Below are 21,715 nucleotides of genomic sequence, written 5' to 3'. Positions count from 1 at the left end.
AAGGGGATGAGGAATTGGGGGTGATGGAGGAGTGGACCAGGGTGTCTAGGAAGGAAGTTAAGACAGATGCCATGTGGTCAGACACAAAGGACAGCTGCAGGCAAAGGAGAGTTGCAGCAGAGGGTACACACAGAAGAGACAAAGAAGCTATTGTTGTAAAGAACATAGTAGAACTGGAGGCAGAATGTGACCAGCACATAGATGGAGACAAAAAGTGGGAGCAGAGACAAAGAGGAAAACAGGATGTGTGTGTGGTGAAGCCAGCAAAGCTATGAAAAGGTCAGTTTTCTGTATGGCAGAAAGAGAAAGTAGAAAGTAGAATTCCAGAAGCTCTTGGGGAAGCGATGTACAAACGAACTAAAAGGGAATGAATCCTAAAAAGCAGTGTGAATAGCTCAGGCACTGGAAAGAACTGACAGCTTGTATCAGAGGACCAGATCGTGAATCAGGTGTGTTGGTTGGTCAGTTGAAAAGAACTGTGGAAAGCTATGCTGTCAAAAATGACGTGACCCAAGTAAGAGAGGGTTCACAGACCATTGCCTGGTCAGTATTAACCATATCCAGGGTCCTGGGATGGAATATGCCTGCTGGTGAATGCGACTAGAGAGTCGAATCAATTGAGATTGAAAGACTGAGAGATTGCACATGGTGCCATATTTGTGCAGGTAGTGATGCGGATGCTTGTAGTTGTGTAAGATGCTTCTTTCTTGTATTGACTATTTAAAGTAAAATCTACATTTTCATTTGAAGTATCATTTCCTGTTAATTCATATTTAATTTGAGTTGATTCTGATCCATGTAAAAGTTGCAATAAGTGAACTTTTGTTGGTAATTTCTTTGTATGGCAGTCATTTGGTCATTTTAGTTTACGAATTCCCCACTGGGATTGTAACACACCAAAATCCATCTTGGTGTCTAAAGTGCATTTTCTACATTCTGAATGCTTGCTCTGAAACACCTGGTGGTCATGTGGCTCTTACTGTAGCACTCCTGCTGCAATGATATTGGTGTGGTTTCTCCCAGGTGTCATGAGCCATGTGTGAAAGAGGTAGCCCCTTGTCGCCAAACAGTCAGCCCTCAAGTCTGCTTTCTGTAATGAAAAGATTGGACTGCCTCAATACGAAAGCACTATGGCAGCACCCAGGAAATCTGGACATACATCCAGGAACAACTTCTTGTGGTTACACATCAGGAGTATCACTTGTGGATTATAAAAACACCTGGTTGCTGTGTCAGTGCTCACATTGTCACATGTGTGAAATCATTGGTACCTGGTATATTCTGGGAATAATCAAATAGGTGAATCTAAGTGTTTGCTCATTCTAGCTATTGTCATCACAAGAGAAATTTATAAAAGTTTGTTATGCACTGATGTGCAGTGGACTGCAAGACCCTCAATACATCTCCAGGAGCACCCAGAAAGAAATTATAGGCCAAAGACTTGAGGGCCGTTGCGACTTTCACAGCCACTGTTAATGTGCGTCTGCCAGGTCCAGCAAGTATTAGGTCATCTTCTAGGTGTCTGCAAAAATCTGTGACAGTCTGACCTGCTAACCACAGCCTGCAGAAGCACTGTTGTCCGAAAGGTCATGAAGCTGAGCCTCTGTCTGTGTTCCCAGTAACATGTATCGTGCTTCTTGTGACTTCAATCCCTCTCCTGTGCACATGCTGATCCTACCACAGCACTGCTATGGATAGTAATGGACTTCCTCTTCTGCTGTACTGTCAAACACATCCAACCTACCTCCCATTCTCATTTTGTCACTTTGAAAGGCTCCAAAGTTTTGAAAGAGATGCTTGACCAACCACCCTCCATCCCCCCACCCATTCTTGGGGGTTAAAGTTCCCCTCCTTAACATCTCCAGCTTGGGTTCCCAGGGGCTCGGGGAAATTACCCAGTGAAACAGAGGTGAGATTGAGCAGCAGTTCAAGTAGTTATTTAAACTCGTCATTGTGCCATCTGAATAAAACAGCATATATAGCAGCTGCTACCTCAATTTTCTTTGGCAACTAACTGGCAGTGCATGCTTGTATAGTGTTCTTCAACCACGCAGGATTTCAAATTGATGAGAGTAGGAGGCATCATGGACTCATTCGACAGCACTTCAGAAGAGGAAGATCACCTTGACCCACGCAGTGATAACTGGGGGGGAAAACAGCACATGCACAAGAGAGTAGTTCAGAGGAGGAAGGTTTGCAGATCGAGGACGACACTGGGGCTCATCATTTATCTTTAGATGAGGAGAACATAGAGGTGGAGGAGCAGAAGGAGGAAGATGATCACGCATTACTAGACCCGCCGTTTACATTGCAAAGTTTTATCTTGTATCAAACATAAGAAATTAAATCCTGAGGTCCACACCCACCATCAACACTCCACCTTCCCCACTCTTTGCAGTTAACAGTCCATCAAACATCCACTGCACATCTGCAATAGGCCCTGTCATGTGTTAACATTCATCATGAAAGAAGTGAAAGGGCAGTTTGGCACATGGGGTGCAATAATGGATAAGACATGAAAGTGGTACTAAACAATAAATGTATTGTGGCATTATCAAAATACCCATACTGCATACCCTTAGTGAATGACAATTTCTTCAACTTCTGCTTCTTACCACTTCTACATGATGCATTTCAGGTGACAAGTAGAAAAGAGAGCCAGACTGCCTTGATTACAGAGATACTTTTGGCCTACACCAGGGGTCTGCAACCTGCAGCTCTGAAGCCGCGAGCAGCCCTTTAACATCTCATTCATGGCTCCCAATCTTTTCCAGTTGGATCATATGGACATGAAAAATGCCCAAAAATTATTAAGTGAAGAAAAGAAAGAGATGTGTTTTTATTGTGGGGCTAAAAGGCTAATCTTTATGCAGCACTTCACGGGTTCAAACGATTATTTTGACGAAAAATGTCACTGTGCTCTAAATAAACCTGCTTGAGTGGTATAGCTACACCATGCTTATAGATAATTCCTTTGGTTGGAGAAACAGGTTTTATGGTTGCAACCATTATCACTTCTAATATGTCTGAGACAAGAAATTATTTTGAATATACTCTTACATCAAGTCTATTTTAATTTCATTTTTTCCTTTGTTTACTCATTCATGTGGTGTGGGGATCGCTGGCTAGGCCAGCATTTACTGCCCATCTCTATCTGCCCTTGAGAAGGCGGTGGTGAGCTGCCTTCTTGAACTGCTGCAGTCCATGTGGTGTAGGTACACCCACAGTGCTGTTAGGAAGGGAGTTCCCAGATTTTGACCCAGCAACAGTGAAGGAATGGAGATATATTTCCAAGTCAGGATGGTGAGTGGCTTGGAGGGGAACATCCAGGTGGTGGTGTTTCCATGTGTCTGCTGCCCTTGTCCTTCTAAATTGTAGTGGTCATGAGTTTGGAAGGTGCTGTCTAAGGAGCCTTGGTGAGTTCCTGCAGTGGATCATGTAGATGGTACATACTACTGCCACTTTGCATCAGTGATGGAGAGAGTGTATGTTTGTGGATGCGGTCCAATCAAGTGGGCTGCTTTGCCCTAGGAGTGTCAAGCTTCTTGAGTGTTGTGTGAGCTGCACTCATCGAGGCAAGTGGAGAGTGTTCCATCATACTCCTGACTTGTGCCTTATAGATGGTGGACAGGCTTTGGGGAGTCAGCTGAGTGACTATCCGTAGGATTCCTCGCCTCTGATCTGCTCCTGTTGTCACAGTATGGCTAGTCCAGTTCAGTTCCTGGTCAATGGTAACCCCCAGGATGTTGATTGTGGGGGATTCAATGATGGTAATGCCATTGAATGTCAAGGGGCGATGGTTAGATTCTCTCTTCTTGGAAATGGTTATTGCCTGGCACTTGTGTGGTGTGACTGTTACTTGCCAGTTGTCAGCCCAAGCCTGGATATTGTCTAGGTTTTACTGCACTTGGACATGGACTGCTTCACTATCTGAGGAGTCATGAATGGTGCTGAACATTGTGCAATCATCAGCGAACATCCCCACTTCTGACCTTATGATGGAAGGAAGGTCATTGTTGATGCAGTTGAAGATGGTTGGGCCTAAGATACTACCCTGAGGAACTCCTGCAGTGATGTCCTGGAACCGAGATGATTAATTAACAATCATAACCACCTTCCTTTGTGTTAGGTATGACTCCAACCATGGGAAATCTTTCCACCCCAATTCTCATTGACTCCAGTTTCACTAGGGCTCCGTGATGCCACATTCGGTCAAATGCTGCCTTGATGTCAAGGGCAGTCACTCTCACCTCAGGAGTTCAACTCTTTTGTCCATGTTTGAACCAAGGTTGTAAGGAGGTCAGGAGCTGAGTGGCCCTGGTGGAACCCAAACTGAGCATCAGTGAGCAATGATATATTAATGCATAAATGAAATAGATATATTATATATGTAAATTATGCACTCTACCAGAGGCACCTGACAATTTGTCATGTTTTTGGTTTGGAATGTTGAATTTTCAACTTGTGATTTCCAATAGTTTTTATTTTAAGCAATTTTTTAAAAAGACAGTTCATCAGGTTCAAACGTTGCTGACCCCTGGTCTACACTCTCTGGGTTTTAGGGCCTGAGAAGCCTCGCCACAAACTGCTCCACCTTCACTCATGCAGGACAGGTGTGGCCATATTGAGATGAGACAGCATGTCAGGTATTGACAACTGTGGTGTTTTGGAGGGGGTTGGTGAAAACAGATGGTAAGTGAGGTGGAGTTTCCAGTCCCATATGCCTCTGTGCTATTACCCTCATCCTGGAACATGGCCACACCAGTCCTACTACTCGACCAAGTGGTGAAGGCCTGTGACAAGTTTTAAGGCCATGGATAAGGAATCTGTTCCTATTTAAGGTGGCAGATAAGGTGGTATCCAAAAGTTGCACAGCTGTAGTCATGGCCGGCATGGACTCATTTGATGACCTTGTTTGAAACAATTTCATATTCTGAGCTGCTCATTAGAATTCTGGATTTCCCACACAATTCCATCCTACTCATCCTTCCGGCTTGGAAACCACCTTCAGATTAATATAGGAGCCCAAATTTAAATGCAAGTAAAATTCAATGTAAATCGGCCTCAAACATTTCAAAGGGATGTTAGCTGCTGCAATAATTAGTACAGGTGGGCAGGTATTTGAGGTTAGAACAGGCTCGAGGGGTTAAATGGCCTACTCCTGTTCACTGCTAATGTTCCAGCCGTAACAGGGAGGTTACTCGCAGGGCAGGCAAAGGAGAAAGTAGCTGGACTTAGCAATATAGAAGATTGGGAGCTGACGCAAGCTGAATCAGGTCTAAGCTAACAGCAGTATAAAAGTGTATTATTTAACTGACATAGGTTGAAGTCCAGTACATAAATAAAAAACAGACAAGTTTACTATACAAAGAGTAAAGACATAAGTTATGGATGTGCACTCAACATAGAGCTCCCAGTAAATGAACACGAGAACAAAGCTGATCTCAGCAGAGCTTATGATTTTAAAGCCAAATACAGCACCGTGCTGTTTAATACCACTAACAGATTTAGTGGTATTTCATCCAAGTTTTGTATACCTCCTGGGGGAAAAAAAAAGAAGTTTGCATGCCCAGCATTACATTTTATTCAAATCCTCGTGACAACCACCACAGGGCTATGAAATCATCGCGATCCAGATACTGTGATCAGTATTCCCACAATTATTCATCATTACTATCGAAATTTTTTGGCAAAAAAAAACAGCCACAATGCTTAACTAATATGCTATAAGCATTAATGTTGCTGCAATGTGGATTATATTTGAGTTTACCTTTACAACCATTGTGGTTCACTTGAGCTTGGTCCAGCCATTTAATTGATCTTACATTGCCTTCCCACTCAGCATTGGGATCTGCTCCTGGCGCATCTGTTAAAAGGAAAAGTGCAACTTAATTAATTTGAAGTATATATTTTTTCCAATCCTGAAAATGCCACTTTTGTAGATTTTCCAAATCAATCCTATTTGGTTACATCTAGGTAGATTGGAAATGTATCACTGTGCTTCCTACCCCAAAAGGTTGGTCTGCAATTAAAGACAAAGTACATGCAACATTGTACCACTAGAGGTTGATTCGTGCACATGTTCTGACACCAGAAATATGCAATTTGCTTGGCACTGCTACTTTTTCTACTTGGCAATGAATTCGCAACATTAAAGGGAATTGATAATTCAGGGTCTCTCTGAGGGCAATTAGCAGGGAGGTAAATAGTGAGGAGGATAGCCATAAACTGCAGGGGAATATCAATGGACTGGTCAGGTGGGCAGGACAGTGGCAAATGGAATTCAACCCAGAAAAGTGAGGTAATGCACTTGGGGAGGTCTAACAAGGCAAGGGATTACATTATGAATGGTAGGACCTTGGAAAATACTGAAGATCAGAGGGACCTTGGTGTGCATATCCACAGATCCCTGAAGGTAGCAGAGCAGGTAGTTAAGGTGGTTAAGAAGGCATATGGGAATACTTGCCTTTATTAGCCGAGGTGTAGAATACAAGAGCAGAGAGGGTATGCTGGAACTGTATAAAACGCTGGTTAGGCCACAACTGAAGTACTGCGTGCAGTCCTGGTCACCGCCTTATAGGAAGGATGTGATTGCACTGGAGAGGGTGCAGAGGAGATTTATCAGGATCCCACCTGGGCTGGAGGGTCTGAGCTATGAGGAAAGATTGGATAGACTGAGGTTGTTTTCCTTGGAACAGCAAAGGTTGAGAGGGGGCCTGATAAGAGGTGTATAAGATTATGAGGGGTATAGATAGAGTGGATGGGAAGGCACCTTTTCCATTAGGAGAGGGGTCAATAACAAGGAGGCATAGATTTAAGGTAATAGGTAGAAGGCTAAGAGGGGAGTCGAGGAGAAATTTTTTCACCCAGAGGGTGGTGGGAGTCTGGAACACACTGCCTGAAAGGGTGGTTGAGTTAGAAACTCTCGTAACGTTTAAGAAGTATTTAGATATTCACTTGCGATGCCATAACCTCCTGGACTATGGGCCAAGCACTGGAAAATGGGATTTGTGTCATCAGATCTTTGTTGACTGGCGCAGACACGATGGGCTGAATGGCCTCCTTCTGTGCTGTAAATGTCTATATGACTCTCCACACGCATTTGAGGTTTGATGTTTGTTCTTATATTCCAATTAAAATAGGATGTGTTTGTCAACACTGCAAGCACAAAGGGTGTACTCCCTGCACATGCAGTGTCAGTGACGTCCCAGGCAGCTGCCTGAATTAAAGATGGCACAGATCAAACAGGCCTTCTCCTGAGGTCCCCTGCATCACAGATCTGAGTCTTCTGCCAATTTGATTCATTCCACGTCATATCAAGAAATAGCTGAACGCACTGGATATTGCAAAGGCTATAGGCCCTGACAACATTCTGGCAATCGCACTAAAACGAGCCATGCCCTTAACCAAGCTGTTCCAGTTCAACTACAACACTGGCATCTATCCGACAAAGTGGAAACTTGCCCAGGTATGCCCTGACCAGGAAAAGCAGGACAAATCCAACCTGGCCAGTTACTGTCCCATCAGAAACTCTCCATCAGAGTAATGAAAGAGGCCACTGACAGTGCTATAAAGCGGCACTTAGTAATAACCTGCTCACAGATGCTCAGTTTGGGTTCCACCAGGGCCACTCAGCTCCTGTCCTCATTATAGCCTTGGTCCAAACATGGACCAAAGAACTGAACGCTAACCTGGCAAGGTGAGAGTGACTGCCCTTGACATCAAGGCAGCATTTGACCAAGCGTTGCATCAAGGAGCCCTAGCAAAACTAGAGTCAATGGGAATCAACTGGCCAGAGTCATACTTAGTACGATGGAAGATGGTTTTGGTAGTTGGAGCCAATCATCTCAGCCCCAGAACAGCGCTGATCCTTGTGAGACCACATTCCAACCTTCTGCCATTATGAATAGTTACTGTTTGCTCCCACTAATATGATAGTTTTTTTTTAAAACCTCTATCCATGTGGATTCTCCTTCTGTCTTACTCATTTGTTTTTCCTACTGCCACTCCGTTCCCTCTATTAAGTGAAGTTACTCCACCACCTGTTTTCCCCTATCTTTTCTAAATATGTTACTGTTCAGGTGGTTACTTCCCAGTCCTTTTTTTTTACTGTAGCCATGTTTCAGAAATCCCTACTATTTTTGGTTTCTTGCAATGTATTATTGCTTTCAGTCCCCATGTTTTATTATGGGCACTGTACGGTTTGCTGTACAAACAGTTGAACTCATTTTCAATGGCAATCCCTCAATTTATTTTTAACCAGCTTTCTCAGGGATCCTAAATTAGGCATTAGGCCCTTCATCAGTCTATGCAAGGGCCAAACGCCCATCTTGGGCAGCCACTCTGGACGCCTGAAAAACAGCTTGAATCAATTTTGAGTCGAGCGTTCTTCAACTATCCTTGGGATGCTGGTCCCTGAAATTAGACCTCGTTACACACAAACAGGGCAATGATATAGTAAAACGATCAAAAGACAGACTTCAGCAAAAATCTAGCAGAGCTTCAAAGAGACAATTTGCTATTTGGGAATAGAGAATTAAACTGCTCCCAGAGAACACAATAGTGCCTTGAATCCTTAACAAGATACTTGGGTGTCACGGTCACCATGCTTTTCCTGCTTGCCATTCGACGAAGCCAAGATCTTAAAAGTTTGATGCGACTTAGGTGGGCATAGATGGTTTAATGACAACTTTTGAAAATGATGCATTCAAATGATAGCTAGGCAGTGGTTGGATTAAATTAATCTCCATAGGCTTTGTTGTGCGAAAGGAGTATAAGAACGGATTCCCCAAGCACAGAAATTTGTACAGGTTTTACATAGTGGCAATCCAACCCCCACCATTGGTCTACGCAGTCCAGAGGAGGAGCAGGGTGTTGTGAGGGGGGAGGGGTGTTTACTGAAGTGGGAGGGAGGTGATCTTTTTATTTTCTACCTTTCCTTGGTAAGAAGAGTGGTAGCCTTGGTAAGTATTTCTTCTATCCTTAATATTCTCTAGAGGAAGTAAAAATAAAGGGAGTAATTTGAGGGTAAGCCATGGCAGGGCAGCTCGGCCCAGTGGAATGCTCCTCCTGTGCAATGTGGGAAGTTAGGGGCACTTCTAGTGCACAGGAAGTGTCTCCAGCTGCAGCTACTTGAAATCCATGTTTCGGAGTTGGAGCTGCACTTGGAGGCACTCTGAAGCATCCGCAAGGATGAGATCTTTGTGGATAGCAAGTACAGTGAGGTGGTCACCCCGCAGATAATGGGTGCACAGGCAGAAACGGACTGTTTCACCTCCAGACAGAGTAAAAGCACTAGGTAGGTAATGCACGAGCCCCCAGGGTCCATCTCCAACAGGTTTTCCATTTTGGATAGTGCTGGGGAAGATGGTTTTCTCAGGGGAATGCAGCAGGAGCCAAGTCCGTGGTGCTACAAGTGGCTCAGCTGCACCCGCAAAGGGCGGGGCAGGGGGAGAGAAAAGAGTGGGAGGGCAATAGTGACAGGGGATTCTATTGTAAGGGGAATAGGTAAGACATTTCTGCAGCTGCAGGCAGGGAACCTCCCTGGTGCTAGGTCAAGGATGTCACTGAGCGGCTGCAGGGCATCCTGAAGGAGGGGGGTGAACAGCCAGGGATTGCAATCCATATCGATACCAACGACATAGGTAAAAAGAGGAATGAGTCTTGAAAGTAGAATATATGGAGCTAGGAAATAAATTAAAAAGCAGGACCTCAAGGGGAGTAATCTCAGTGTTACTCCCAGTGCCACATGCTAGCGAGGTCAGGAATAGGAGAATAGACCAGACAAATGTGTGGCTAGAGAGATGGTGTTGGAGGGAGGGGTTTAGATTCCTGAGGCATTGGGACCGATTCTGGGGAAGATGTATGCAAAAACAAAAAGATTAGTGAAGACAAACATAGGTCCCCTACAGTCTGAAACAGGAGAATTGATAGAGAACAAGGAAATGGCAGAGCAATTAAATAATTACTTTAGTTCTGTCTTCACCGAGGAAGACACAAATAACTTCCCAGGAATACTAGGGAACCATGGGTCTAGTGAGAAGGAAGAATTGAAAGAAATTAGTATTACTAAAACAACAGTGCTGGAGAAATTAATGGGACGAAAAGCCGATAATTCCCTGGGGCCCGATAATCTACATCCCAGGGTACTAAAAGGAGGTGGCCATGGAAACAGTGCATGAGTTGGTTGTCATCTTCCAAAATTCTGCAGATCCTGGAACAGTCCCAGCAGATTGGAGGGTGGCAAATGTAACCCCACTATTTAAAAAAGGGAGGGATGGATAAAACAGTGAATTACAGACTGGTTAGCCTAACATCAGTGGTAGGGAAAATGCTAGAGTCTGTTATAAAGGATGTGATAACAGGACACTTAGAAAATATCAATGGGATTAGACAAAGTCAACATGGATTTTTGAAAGGGAAATCATGTTTGACAAACCTACTGGAGTTTTTTGAGGATGTAACTAGCAGAATAGATAAGGGCGAACCAGTGGATGTGGTGTATTTGGATTTTCAGAAATATTTTGATAAAGTGCCACATAAGAGTATAAAATTAAATCACATGGGATTGAGGGTAATATATTGGCATGGATTGAGAATTGGTTAGCAGACAGGAAACAGTAGGAATAAATGGTCTTTTTTGGAGTGACAGGCGGTGACCAGTGGGGTACCACAGGGATCCGTGCTTGGGCCCCAGTTATTCACAATATATATCAATGATTTTTGGTGAGGGAACCAAATGTAATATTTCCAAGTTTGCTAACAACATGGTACTTGTGAGTGATGAGGAGGGCGCTAAAAGGGTTCAAGGCAATTTAGACAAGTTGAGTGAGCGGGCACTATAATGTGGATAAGTGTGAAGTTATCCACTTTGGTGGGAAAAATAGAATGGCAGAGTATTATTTAAATGGTGATAGATTGGGAAATATTGATGTACAAAGGGACCTGTATGTCCTTGTACACCAGTCACTGAAAGCAAGCATGCAGGTGCAGCAAGCAGTTAAGAAGGCAAATGGTATGTTGGCCTTCATTGTTAGAAGACTTGAGTACAGGAGCAAGGATGTCTTACTGAAACTGTGAAGGGCCTTGGCGAGACTACACCTAGAGTACTGTATGCAGTTTTGGTCACCTTACCTAGGAAAGGATTTACTTGCCATAGAGGGAGGGCAGCGACGTTTCACCAGACTGTTCCTGGGATGGCAGGATTGCCATAAGAGGAGAGATTGGGACGACTAGGCCTGTATTCACTGGAGTTAAGAATTACAGGAGATCCCATTGAAACATAACATTCTGACAGAGACGGACAGACTTGATGCAGGGATGATATTTCCTCTGGCTGGGGGGAGGGGGTCTAGAATAAGGGATCACAGTCTCAGGATACAAGGTAGACCGTTTAGGACCGAGATGAGGAGACAATTCTTCACTCAGAACGTGGTGAACCTATGGAACTCTTCCACAGAAGCCTGTGGAGGGCAAGCTCTGAATATATTTAAGGAAATAGATAGATTTCTGGATTCTAAAGGCATCAAGGGGTAAGGGGACAGCGCGGGAGTATGGCACTGAGGTAGAGGATCAGCTGTGATCATATTGAATGGTGCAGCAGGCTCGAAGGGCCGAATGACCTACTCCTGCTCCTATTTTCTATGTTTCTAAGTTCAATGGGAGGGATGAAATTGAACCTCAGAATGATAACACAGAGGGAGGCCATTCAGCCCATCATGTCTGGAACAGCTCTTTGATAGAGCTATCAAATTAATCCCAGTTCCCTGCTCTTTCCCTGTAGCCCTGCGATCTTTTTCCACATGAGTATTTATCAAAGCCTCCTTTGAAAGTTACTATAGCTTCCTGCACCCTTTCAGATAGTGAAATTCGAGATAGCAGCTCACTGTTGTTACAACCATGTGAGGGGGGATCGAATTGCTCTTCCCCTCTGCTCCCTCCTCATTTGACTGCAACAAGTTTTTTTTGTTTGAAAAGGACATACTTGCCAATTGAACTTAAATGTTTATGTACTGTGATCATAGAAGAACCAACAGGACAGGTTTTGATGAGTTGAACAAAGGGGTAATCCAAACACGCACGCACAGTGTACTGCACGGGCGGCCAAACCTTCTGAACCATTGAGTCGCATACAATAATCTTCAGGCATTTGAGAGGCACAAGACACAGATAACCTATACAGGCACTTTTTTATTACTATTGTACATATTTCTGGTGAGTAAATATATTTAACAAGAATGCAAGTGCATATAGCATTAAAAGTATATTCTTACAATTTGACATTGCCATTTTCATCCACAAAGTTTGTGAAGGGTTTATTGCTGTTGACGTGAGACAAATTTTCAGCTGTTCATGTGTGTATGATGGTTTTCTCTCAACCTTCAGCTTTTTCTTTTATCTTCCAGGCTTCCTTCACTCAATTCAGATTGTGGCAAAAACAAACCTGTTTCACTGACACACAATAGAGCTAGCACATGCTCACTGCTTAACTGTCTTTGACAGCTTTGCTCTTCCAATTTGGAAAATCAGTCAAGAGGTTAAAAAACATGACTGATTCTACTTGAAAAAAAGTTGTAACCACCCTACTGAACAAACTTGAATCTGAGTACTTGTGTCCCAATACAGTACATTCTTACATTCCTGTTCTGTATTAAACAGTTTCCTCCAGAGGCTACAAGTTGGAGGGTCAGGAGTGAGGGGGCAGGTGAAGGAGCCAAGAAATTGATGCTGAGGGTCATACAGCCCTACGTAAGGCTGGCGGGAAACTATGAAAGAAATCTCGCAACGAGGCCAGAGCGAATCATTGATCTTAACGCTCCTTCCCTCCCTCTTCCCAGAGCTGCTGCCTGCTCCCCGGTTCTCTCCCTCTGAAGCTGTTCATGGTCAAGGCTGCACCCGGCTCTTTCCCTCCCTCCAATGCGCGATTTAACGGGTTTCACAGCACGAGGAATGAGCCACACGCTTTGTGTCAAAGAGCCAGACAAGGCTCACAAGCCATGGTTTGGCCACTCAGGTATACAGTCTGTAGTTTTGGAACTCTGCTGTCTTCAGGCTGAACTCAATGGTCTCGATGCTCCCAATTCAAAGGCAGACAGTACTGCTGGTTTGGATTCTTTTAAAAAAATCTGTCTGCATCAGGGCTCCCTTGAAGATCACAGACAGTAAACAGGGCTCAGAGATAACTAGGTGGATTGGAGAAAAACGTAGGGAGGAGGGGCCCCACTTAGGTCTTCTCCCTAAAATGCTTGTCCTCCGTTCTGCTGAGAAAACATGGTCTCCAAAAGTTGAATCTCTCAGGTGATTGCCATAGATGCCTTGCTAATGAGACAGAAGATATATGAGTCCTTCACACTCACCTGAAGTCATTGTCTTTGATGGATTTTTCAAACAGACCGACTCCACTCGAATTAATCGGAATGGGGAATGTATAACAAGGCAAACTAGGGTTAGCCATCTTGAACTGAAAGTTCAAGTCACTTTAGTGTCTGCATTTTCATGACGCTGTGAAAAAAAAGTTTCTTCAGGTCACCTCTGGTTCTTTTTGTCAATAATCTTATATCAGTGTCCTCCTGGTTACTGACCCTTCTGCCACTGGAAACAGCTTATCTTTACTTACTCTATCTGGACCATTCATGATTCTAAGGAGAACAACCTCAGCTTCTCCAGTCTCCCCACAGAACCAAAGGCCCACATCCCTGGTGCCACTCTAATAAATCCCCCCTCACTCAATCCAAGGCCGTCACATCCTTCCTAAAGTCTGGTGCCCAGAACTAAACAATACTCCAGCTGGGACCTAACCAGTCTCAGGTTGCCTGACATCCAGTACTGGAGGAGCAGAAATTTTTTCCAACTAAATACAGAGAAGATCAAAGGCCATCGTTTTCAACCCCCGCCGCAAAACTACAATCCACTCCTTGGCTATTTAAATACACACACATGAGCACCTTATCCGATTATTTACATGGCTTGTCCACATTTTGTAGACCTCTAGCATTCCACATCTGGAGGGTTGGGGGCGCTGGCTTCACTGATGCTACGTTGAGGACTGGGGTTGGGATATGCAATGCTATCTGAAATCAGGACACCGAACATTGATACCAAGGACAGGTATGTTTCATTACCAGCACAATGCTGGACGACGTAAAGAATCTTAATACTTTTTAATCGATCACTAAAAATTTGCAAAATTGTGCATTAAGGATATCACAAGTCTGGATATTCGTTGGGCGAATTACTTACATCACTGTATGTTCAGGAACCACATAAGGCTGTTATTCAGTTCAAGCCACTTCCCTCTTGCGCCTAGTACAAAACCAAAGAATTTGGGCTCAAGACCTCCTGTCAATTCCATAGGTTCTGATTCCAGATGTTTATACTTTTGACTTTTTCCTTCCACACCTTCGAGGGTCTTATCATCGTCCTCATAACGCGCTGTCACAACAAGCACAGCAATCTTTGTTCCCTTCCGGAAAATGATGTCAGGTTTCCATAAGGAACCGTCTATGGCTGTAAGCCTAGGCTCCAGGTCTGATGGCCAGCCGTACCTGGCATCATATTGATGCAACTCATGCAGTATCTTATTATGCCGCTTAATTCTAGCATTCTTGACAAACTGGCAAAATCCAGAAATATATGGGCGAGGAATTCGTAAGGGGCCTCGCACTTCCTGCAACTTTTAATCACGTGTGGCCGACCCCGAGTCGAGGTCGACTGTGTAGGATGCAAATTAGTCCATAATAACAAACTATTGATAAAGCGGGATGATTTGATATGCTAGATGGATTTAATCCAAGTATTTGAGATCTCGTCATTTTTGTAATATGAAATGCCAGCTCCTTGGCTCATAAGCCTTGACCATTTTGCAAATTCCCACTCCCTCCAAGCCCCGTAATTGTTCATCGGTTTTCGTCTGGCCTGGGCCTGGTTGTGGCTTCCAAGACAGATTCAGTGGCATCTTCCTCTGCCGAGGTACAGCCATATTTCTCTTATAGGAAATCGATTTCCTTGAGAACTTAAGTTCTTTCAATCTTCTAATTCTATCTCTCTCGCCGGAGAATTCGAAGGATGCCCGTATCACCACATCCATAGATCTTTCAAGTGCAACACGTTTACAAATAACTGCAGCTGGAATTTGAACTTGGGCATGCCAAGCCCTCCATTCCTGTTACTAGAGCACAGGGGGTCATCAGTTATGTGGTGTGGGAGGAGTAAGAACTACTACGTAGCATTTTTGATAATCTGATCCAGTTTGACTAGCATATTCTGCGATACCTCGGAGAGGATCAAGTGGAAATACAGCCTGGGGATGATGTGCTTTCAAGATCTTAATTCTTTGTATTGGTCAGAGAGCCGCTGCCCGTAAGCTTTGTGTCCAGGTCTTAAGCTTCTCCTCCCAATCCCCTTCTGGTCAAGCCTGTCCAAAGATCTATCCGGGAACCCATGTATTTCTTGATCTCTCCTGTGGCGGGGATATAGGATACCAATTCACTCCTTAACTTCTATTTTTTACCATGATTGTATAAAAAGGTCTTTCCCTTATATGTAAAGTGGAAACCTTTGGTTTTCGAGACATTGATCTTTAGTCCCATATTGTCGCAAAATGACTGGGCTAGTTTAAGGTTCTGTTCCATCCCAGCGTGGGAGTCGCTTAGGAGGAGGGCAATATTGTCAGCGAAGACCAATGCAGAACAGTTGACTTTTCTGCCACCCAGGTGCATAGGGATACCCAAGTTGGCCTTCTCCAGGGAGCATACCAGTGGGTCCAACGCTATGTTGAATAGAATTGGTGATAGGGAGTCACCTCCCCTAGCGATTTTTATTGCAGAGGTCTTGGTTCTGTTTCCTTCGGCCACCGTAGTGTTGTCAGAATACAGATCTTCAACCAATGAAATGAAGTCTGTAGGTCAACTCACTCTGTGTAATGCTTTGACAAATAATTTATGTCCCACAGAGTCGAATGCTTTGGTGAGATCAACAAAAGACAACAAAAACCAATTGTTTTTAGCTCTTTAAATGATGTTTGAGAATCACGATGTTTTCATTGCATCCAGGAGTTGCTGCTAAGAAGCCCTTCCGCCTGGAGTTAATTTTGACTATCACACAAGTCATTTTGCCATGATCTTCATAAAAAGGCAGAGCAACAATCGACCTATGGCGATAGGGCGCCAATTGTTGATGTCTTTCAACCGTTCTGGGTCCTCAGACTTCAGAATTAGGACCATTCGGCTCTCCTTGAGGAAGTCCGGGATTATGCTGGATTTCAACCATAAGAGAGAGGAATCGAGCAAGTCTCACAGCATCTTTCTTATGAATATTCTGGATAGCTTCCAGGTTCATCCCATCTGGGCCTGCTGCGCTTTTCTCGTCAATCCCCTGGATTGCAGCACTCACTTCCTTTTCCTCTATAGGCCTCATCAGTGATCTGTCGTCCTTCTGACCAGAATATTTAGCCAGTTTACTAAGATTCGCTTTATTGTTGGGTGTTGGCAATTTAAGAAAATTCTGCTCCAGCTCTTCCCTAGTAAGAGAGCATAAAGATGTAGATGGCACCCCCATAATCTGTCTAGCAAGTTGACGCCTATTGAATTTGTAGAGAAGCTGGGTTGCTCTGAATAGTGCTTTCTAGTTTGCACGTCTTTTTCTTGCACTGGTGTTACTATAACACTTTTCCTTCCTTAACTTTCCTCCTGACCTCTCGGGGGATCCTTTGGCTTTGCGTGCGGGTCTGTCCCTGCCCATCAGGATTTTGGTGATGCTTTCCATTAGCCCAATACCCAGAGCCCTGCTTTCGGAGTCGTTAGAAACATCCATTAGTTCTTCAGCCTGAGTAGGTTAGTCATCAATACCCCGATGCCTCGGGATACTGGCTGGAGATGGGGGGGGGTGGGGGTGTTGAGTACCCTTTTTGGTCAAGGGACTTGCCCGTTGGGATTGCTGGATTCTCCCTTTGGCTTGCCTTCAGGGAGGTCTTCTGTAGGATTGTCCACTGTTGTTTCTTAGGCCTCCGCCCAGATGCGCCACAAAGCACTACATTTATCTGAAATTTGTTTGGCGGTCTTCGTCTTGAGAATGCTTGCTATTTCCTTGTTGATGTTCCTGCATCCTTCAAATTTCAGTTCTAATTCTTGAAGTTTGATTTCTTCCTCAAACCATTTATGAGCCCTCCTTCCTACCATGGATTTAGATTTTTGGGCTTCCAGGCGTTTCTCGTTTCACAGGTTGGCATGCCTATATCTCTCATGCTGGCTGAGTCTGGACTTGGTTGTAAACCTCATTTCGCACTCAGCTGCATTGGTACGCCCCCGTTTGCATGGGTGGCTCTCATTGCCGCTACATTGCGGGTAGTGGCAAGCAATCGCATGGTATTCTCCGCTTTTATTGCAGAGTAAGCACCTGGTACAGATGTTCTTAACCCGGTGCCTTTTGGTCATATCGATGTTAAATAGGCCCACCTGGGCTCCTCTATAACATTGATATTGTCAATGTCTATCTGGGGTGCTGGTCTGGCTCGGCTCCCGGACTCAGTTCCCAATAGGGTAAGTAATATTGTCTGAGTCTCAGGTCTTCCTCTTCAATCTAGGTAGAGGAAGATTTTGTGGCTTGCCTGGCTGGTCATTGACATTTTGCACAGTACGCTGCTACAGACGACATTGTTTATCCGGGTGCTTCCCAACCGGGCTTCTCTGAACCATCTGGGTTCTCCATTTTTGAAGGCTGATACTGTTATGAGACTACGTATCCGATCTACACGGATCAACGGCCGTCCTATCTCTTGTTTTTCCGAAGTTGTTTAGCCACCAATAGACGCTTCAACGCACTATTGGAGTTACCACTGGGGAGGCACGACTTGTGTGTTTTGGCCAACCACAGTAACAAGACCACCACAGGAGTAACTAGCCAGAACTGACTCTCTGTAGAGACCCAATTAAGAGAGTCATAGTTACATAGAAACAGACTCTTCACAACCTCGGTGTTGTATTTGACCCCAAGGTGAGCTTCTGACCATGTACCCCAAGATCTAAAAGCCATCTCTGAGATTGAGAGTAAGGTACAATTTTACTTCAAAATCATATCTCGTGATAACTTCATGAGCAAGGCACTGAAACAGAGCAGCTAATGGCTTACCCCATATGTATCAATAAAGCAGCTCAATATTGAGCTGACCAGAGTCATTGAATTCTAAATTTCAAATCCTTTCACTACACAATCACCAAGTTCACCTACTTCTACCCTGCAACATTGTCCAATCCCTGTAACCTTCTTCAGTCAAACAACCCTCCAAAATCTCTGCGTTCATCAGATTACACCTCGTGAATTCCAAACTTTATTTGCTCCACTACTGGTACCGTTAGTTCAGCTGCCTAGGCCCAGAATTCCCACCCTAAACTTGGCAGCCATTCTACCTTTCTCTCTTCAACATTCCTTAAAATCCTACCTCTTTGATCAAGCTGTTGCTCACCTGTTTTAATACCTCATGTGGATTGGTGTCGAATTTTGCTTTATAATGTTCCTGTGAAATACCTTGGGACTGTTTAATGATGTTAAAGGTGCTACATAAATGCAAACTGTTGTTAACATAACTTCATTACCTTTGTACTCTATTCCTCTATTAATAAATCCAAGGATCCCATATGTTTTTTTTTTAAAAAACATCCTTCTCAATGCACCTGGCAAGCTTCAAAGATTTGTGTGCATTTACTCCCAAGGTCTGTCTGCAACCACTTTAAAATTATACCATTTTGTTCATAACTGGCTTGGATCTTGCTGTAGTAACAACAGCAAGGCTATTAGTGCTCACTGTTATTACAGGATAAATCTTACAGCCAAGTTCAAATGTGGATATCCAGAAATTGCTGTCAGAGAAGCTCTGTTCTACCACAGGGTGTGCTGTTGCAGTCCTCATCCATAGACTGAGCACTGAAATCACAGTAGTGGTGTGAAATTGAGGGTATTTACCAAGGGTCCTGCACTAAAGATGGCTGAAAAATTAGGGTTGTTAAGTTTAGGAGTAAATGAATTTTTAAACTGTATAGTTAAGTGATAATTACTGAACCACCTCTCCGGCCCTGAAAACAATTTTGAATGTGGGAGACTCATTCCCTCAGAAGAAAATTAATGTTGCTGATATTTGAAAGCAATAATATGTTTAAATGTTATTTTTCTGTTTGTCTCTTTGTACACACTCCCTTAATCACATCTGTTTTTCTGAATCAAATTATTTGCAGGAAGAAAGATTAAATGTTATATTTCCCAGTTTTAAAAAAAATTCGCACCCTGTACGATTCATTTAAACTTCTTCAATCTGATTAAAGATTGTTGCTTGCCTTGTGCAGACACCACAGATCCTCTGTAGAGGGCACTGCAGCAAACATGCTAGAATAGTAGAAATATCTGTTGAAAAGCCCGCAAAATGCCTGTGAGCAAAGAGAATGGTGAAAGCTGTTCCATCACCACTAAGTGCTAAAATCCATGCTGTTATCTCTCCTCATTCTTCCCAGCAGAATGTATCACCTCACACTTCTCTGCATCAAATTTCATCTGTCATGGGTCTGCCCATTTCACCAATCTGTCTCCTGAAGTCTATCGGTATCCATCTCATTGTTTGCTACATTTCCAAATTTCATATAATTTGAAAAATTTTAAATTTGCCCTGTTTATCCAAGTCCTGGTCATTAATATATATCAAAAGGAACAGTAGTCATAATACCAATCCCTTGGGATCACCACTGTTTACTTCCCTCAAATCTATGAAACAACCATGAACCATTACTTTCTGTCCCTTCAGTCAATTTTGATTTCATGTTGCCACTGTCCTTTTACTTCCATGAGTTTTAATTTTGCTAACAAGATAATTAAGCTGTACTTTGTCAAACACCTTTTTAAAGTATATAAAAACATTCAACAGCACTAGCAGGTTTATCCTTCTATCCTTTTATTTAAAAAGGTATCATGTTTGGAATCCTCTAGTTTTCTTATATGACCTTCACATCCAAGGAGAATGGGAAAAATGTGGCCAGAGCCCAATTTCCAGCCTTACTGCCCTCACCAACCGAGAATGCACCCCATCTGGACCAGGCGACATTTCTACTTTTGAGAACTACCATCCTATCAAATATTGCTACTGCCTCCTCCTTTACTACTACAGTACACTGCATTTATCTTCACTGAAGAATAGGATGTTGCCAAAGTGTTCATTTATTATCCCAGCCACACCCTCTGCCTCCAAAAGAAGATCTCCTTCATCCTCCCTAATTAGCCCCAACCTTCCTCTTATTACAAGCATATTTATAAGACGGCTTTTAGGTTCCCTTTTATAAAACAGAATATAACCGACAAATATCTATAGACCCACATAAGGTCACATTTCCATAATATCACACTAGGTCATATTCGCTGAATAAGTCATTTGATACAGTGTCCTATTATTTGACAACAATTGAACAGTATGAAAAAAATATGCAAGTCTGCATCTGACACAAAATTGCATATTAAGAACTGGGTGCCATGGTGGACTGGGAATATTATCCTTTTAGTTTGGGAGCCTGATATGGAGTTCAGTCTATCTTACAGCTGCTTTAAAGTGTAAATATCCTACAGGTAATTAGTTTGGTATGATTTGATCTATTAAGAAAAGGCACAGCAAAAACTGACTCCACAATTGATTAGGGCACAAGGATTGCTGGTATGGGAAACAGAAATTAAAAATCACACTGGGGTTGGAGTCGAGTGTCCTTGTGGGCATTGGGGGGGGGGAGCACACTGTTGGAGCAGAACATAGATCCCACCAGCTGCACCAGATGTGGGGGTGCTCCATTATCCAGCATTCAAATCATTCATCTGATGAGCACAGAATTCACCCAAAACATTTAAATAATAAATTGTAACCTAACACTTCCAGTCTATGTCACTGATATGCTAGTAAGGAGAGAATAATGATCTGTGTGCATTTATATTCTCAAGAACATTGACTGAAAGCATTCACATTGATACTATGTTGTCACCTTTGTACCATTTGCTTGAATATACTGACACATAAGCAGTCTATTATGTATTTGCATTGCAAAGAACATAACCCTGAAAGAGCCTAAAAAAAACACATGGCTCTCAATTTACTCTCGATTGAGTTTTTGAAATGTCCTGGGAGTCATACATCAAAAGCTAAATCTTTTTGCTGGTCCTGGAGTGATGTCCTATTTACACAGTAAATTACACAAATTATTTTTGCCACATCAAAATTTCTATCTCCTTCCACCTCATTTCTCTTGAATTACATCATGCTGCAGTGCGATTCTGTGGACCAGAGCTTCTCCTCATCTTTCCCATTATGTTGGCCTGTCTGCCCCTTCCCATTAGCACAGGGGACAACCTCCTCAAGGCAATGGTCACTGACTAATGGGAGTCAACATGAACAGGGAAAATAGTGCTTCCCTAGGCAGAAAGTAGAGAGTGCTGTCAGTAACAGCAGTGATATCTGCTTCAACTGAAAAGGTGAATTTAGTTTCCATTTATCTATAAGGTGTAGACAATAATGTTTTTATGGAGCACAAAATGAACTATTAGTGTTTAGATTTTCATTATGAACAGAAAATAATTTAACTGCGGCAGGAGTGTCATGCTATTCTTTGGGACAAAGAACATTCCTTTTAATTCAGGAGCATAACAATATCAAATAGTTACATTTAATGTAATTATTTTTGACAACTGAGGTAGATCATGT

General features: G+C 43.2%; 1 protein-coding gene across 2 annotated transcripts in view; it reads right to left on the bottom strand.

Annotated features, from left to right (window-relative positions):
- LOC144679025 (putative beta-1,3-galactosyl-O-glycosyl-glycoprotein beta-1,6-N-acetylglucosaminyltransferase 7) overlaps positions 1–21,715 on the bottom strand; it is a 54,491-nt gene that overhangs the window by 29,179 nt on the left and 3,597 nt on the right. The window contains exons 2-3 of one of the 2 annotated variants that reach the window (XM_078539254.1): positions 5,771–5,866; positions 969–1,090 (exon numbers count right to left, since the gene is read on the bottom strand). In XM_078539254.1, coding sequence (XP_078395380.1) covers positions 1,071–1,090; positions 5,771–5,866 — 116 coding nt within the window. In that variant the 3' untranslated portion in view covers positions 969–1,070. Of the gene's footprint in view, positions 1–968; positions 1,091–5,770; positions 5,867–21,715 lie in introns of those variants that run through there. The other variant, XM_078539252.1, reaches the window with a different exon arrangement.

Source organism: Cetorhinus maximus, chromosome 3, assembly GCF_964194155.1.
Source record: "Cetorhinus maximus chromosome 3, sCetMax3.hap1.1, whole genome shotgun sequence".
Taxonomy (NCBI): Eukaryota; Metazoa; Chordata; class Chondrichthyes; order Lamniformes; family Cetorhinidae; genus Cetorhinus; species Cetorhinus maximus.
Note: the sequence above shows the minus strand (reverse complement) of the source record. Positions and strands in the feature narration are given on the sequence as shown.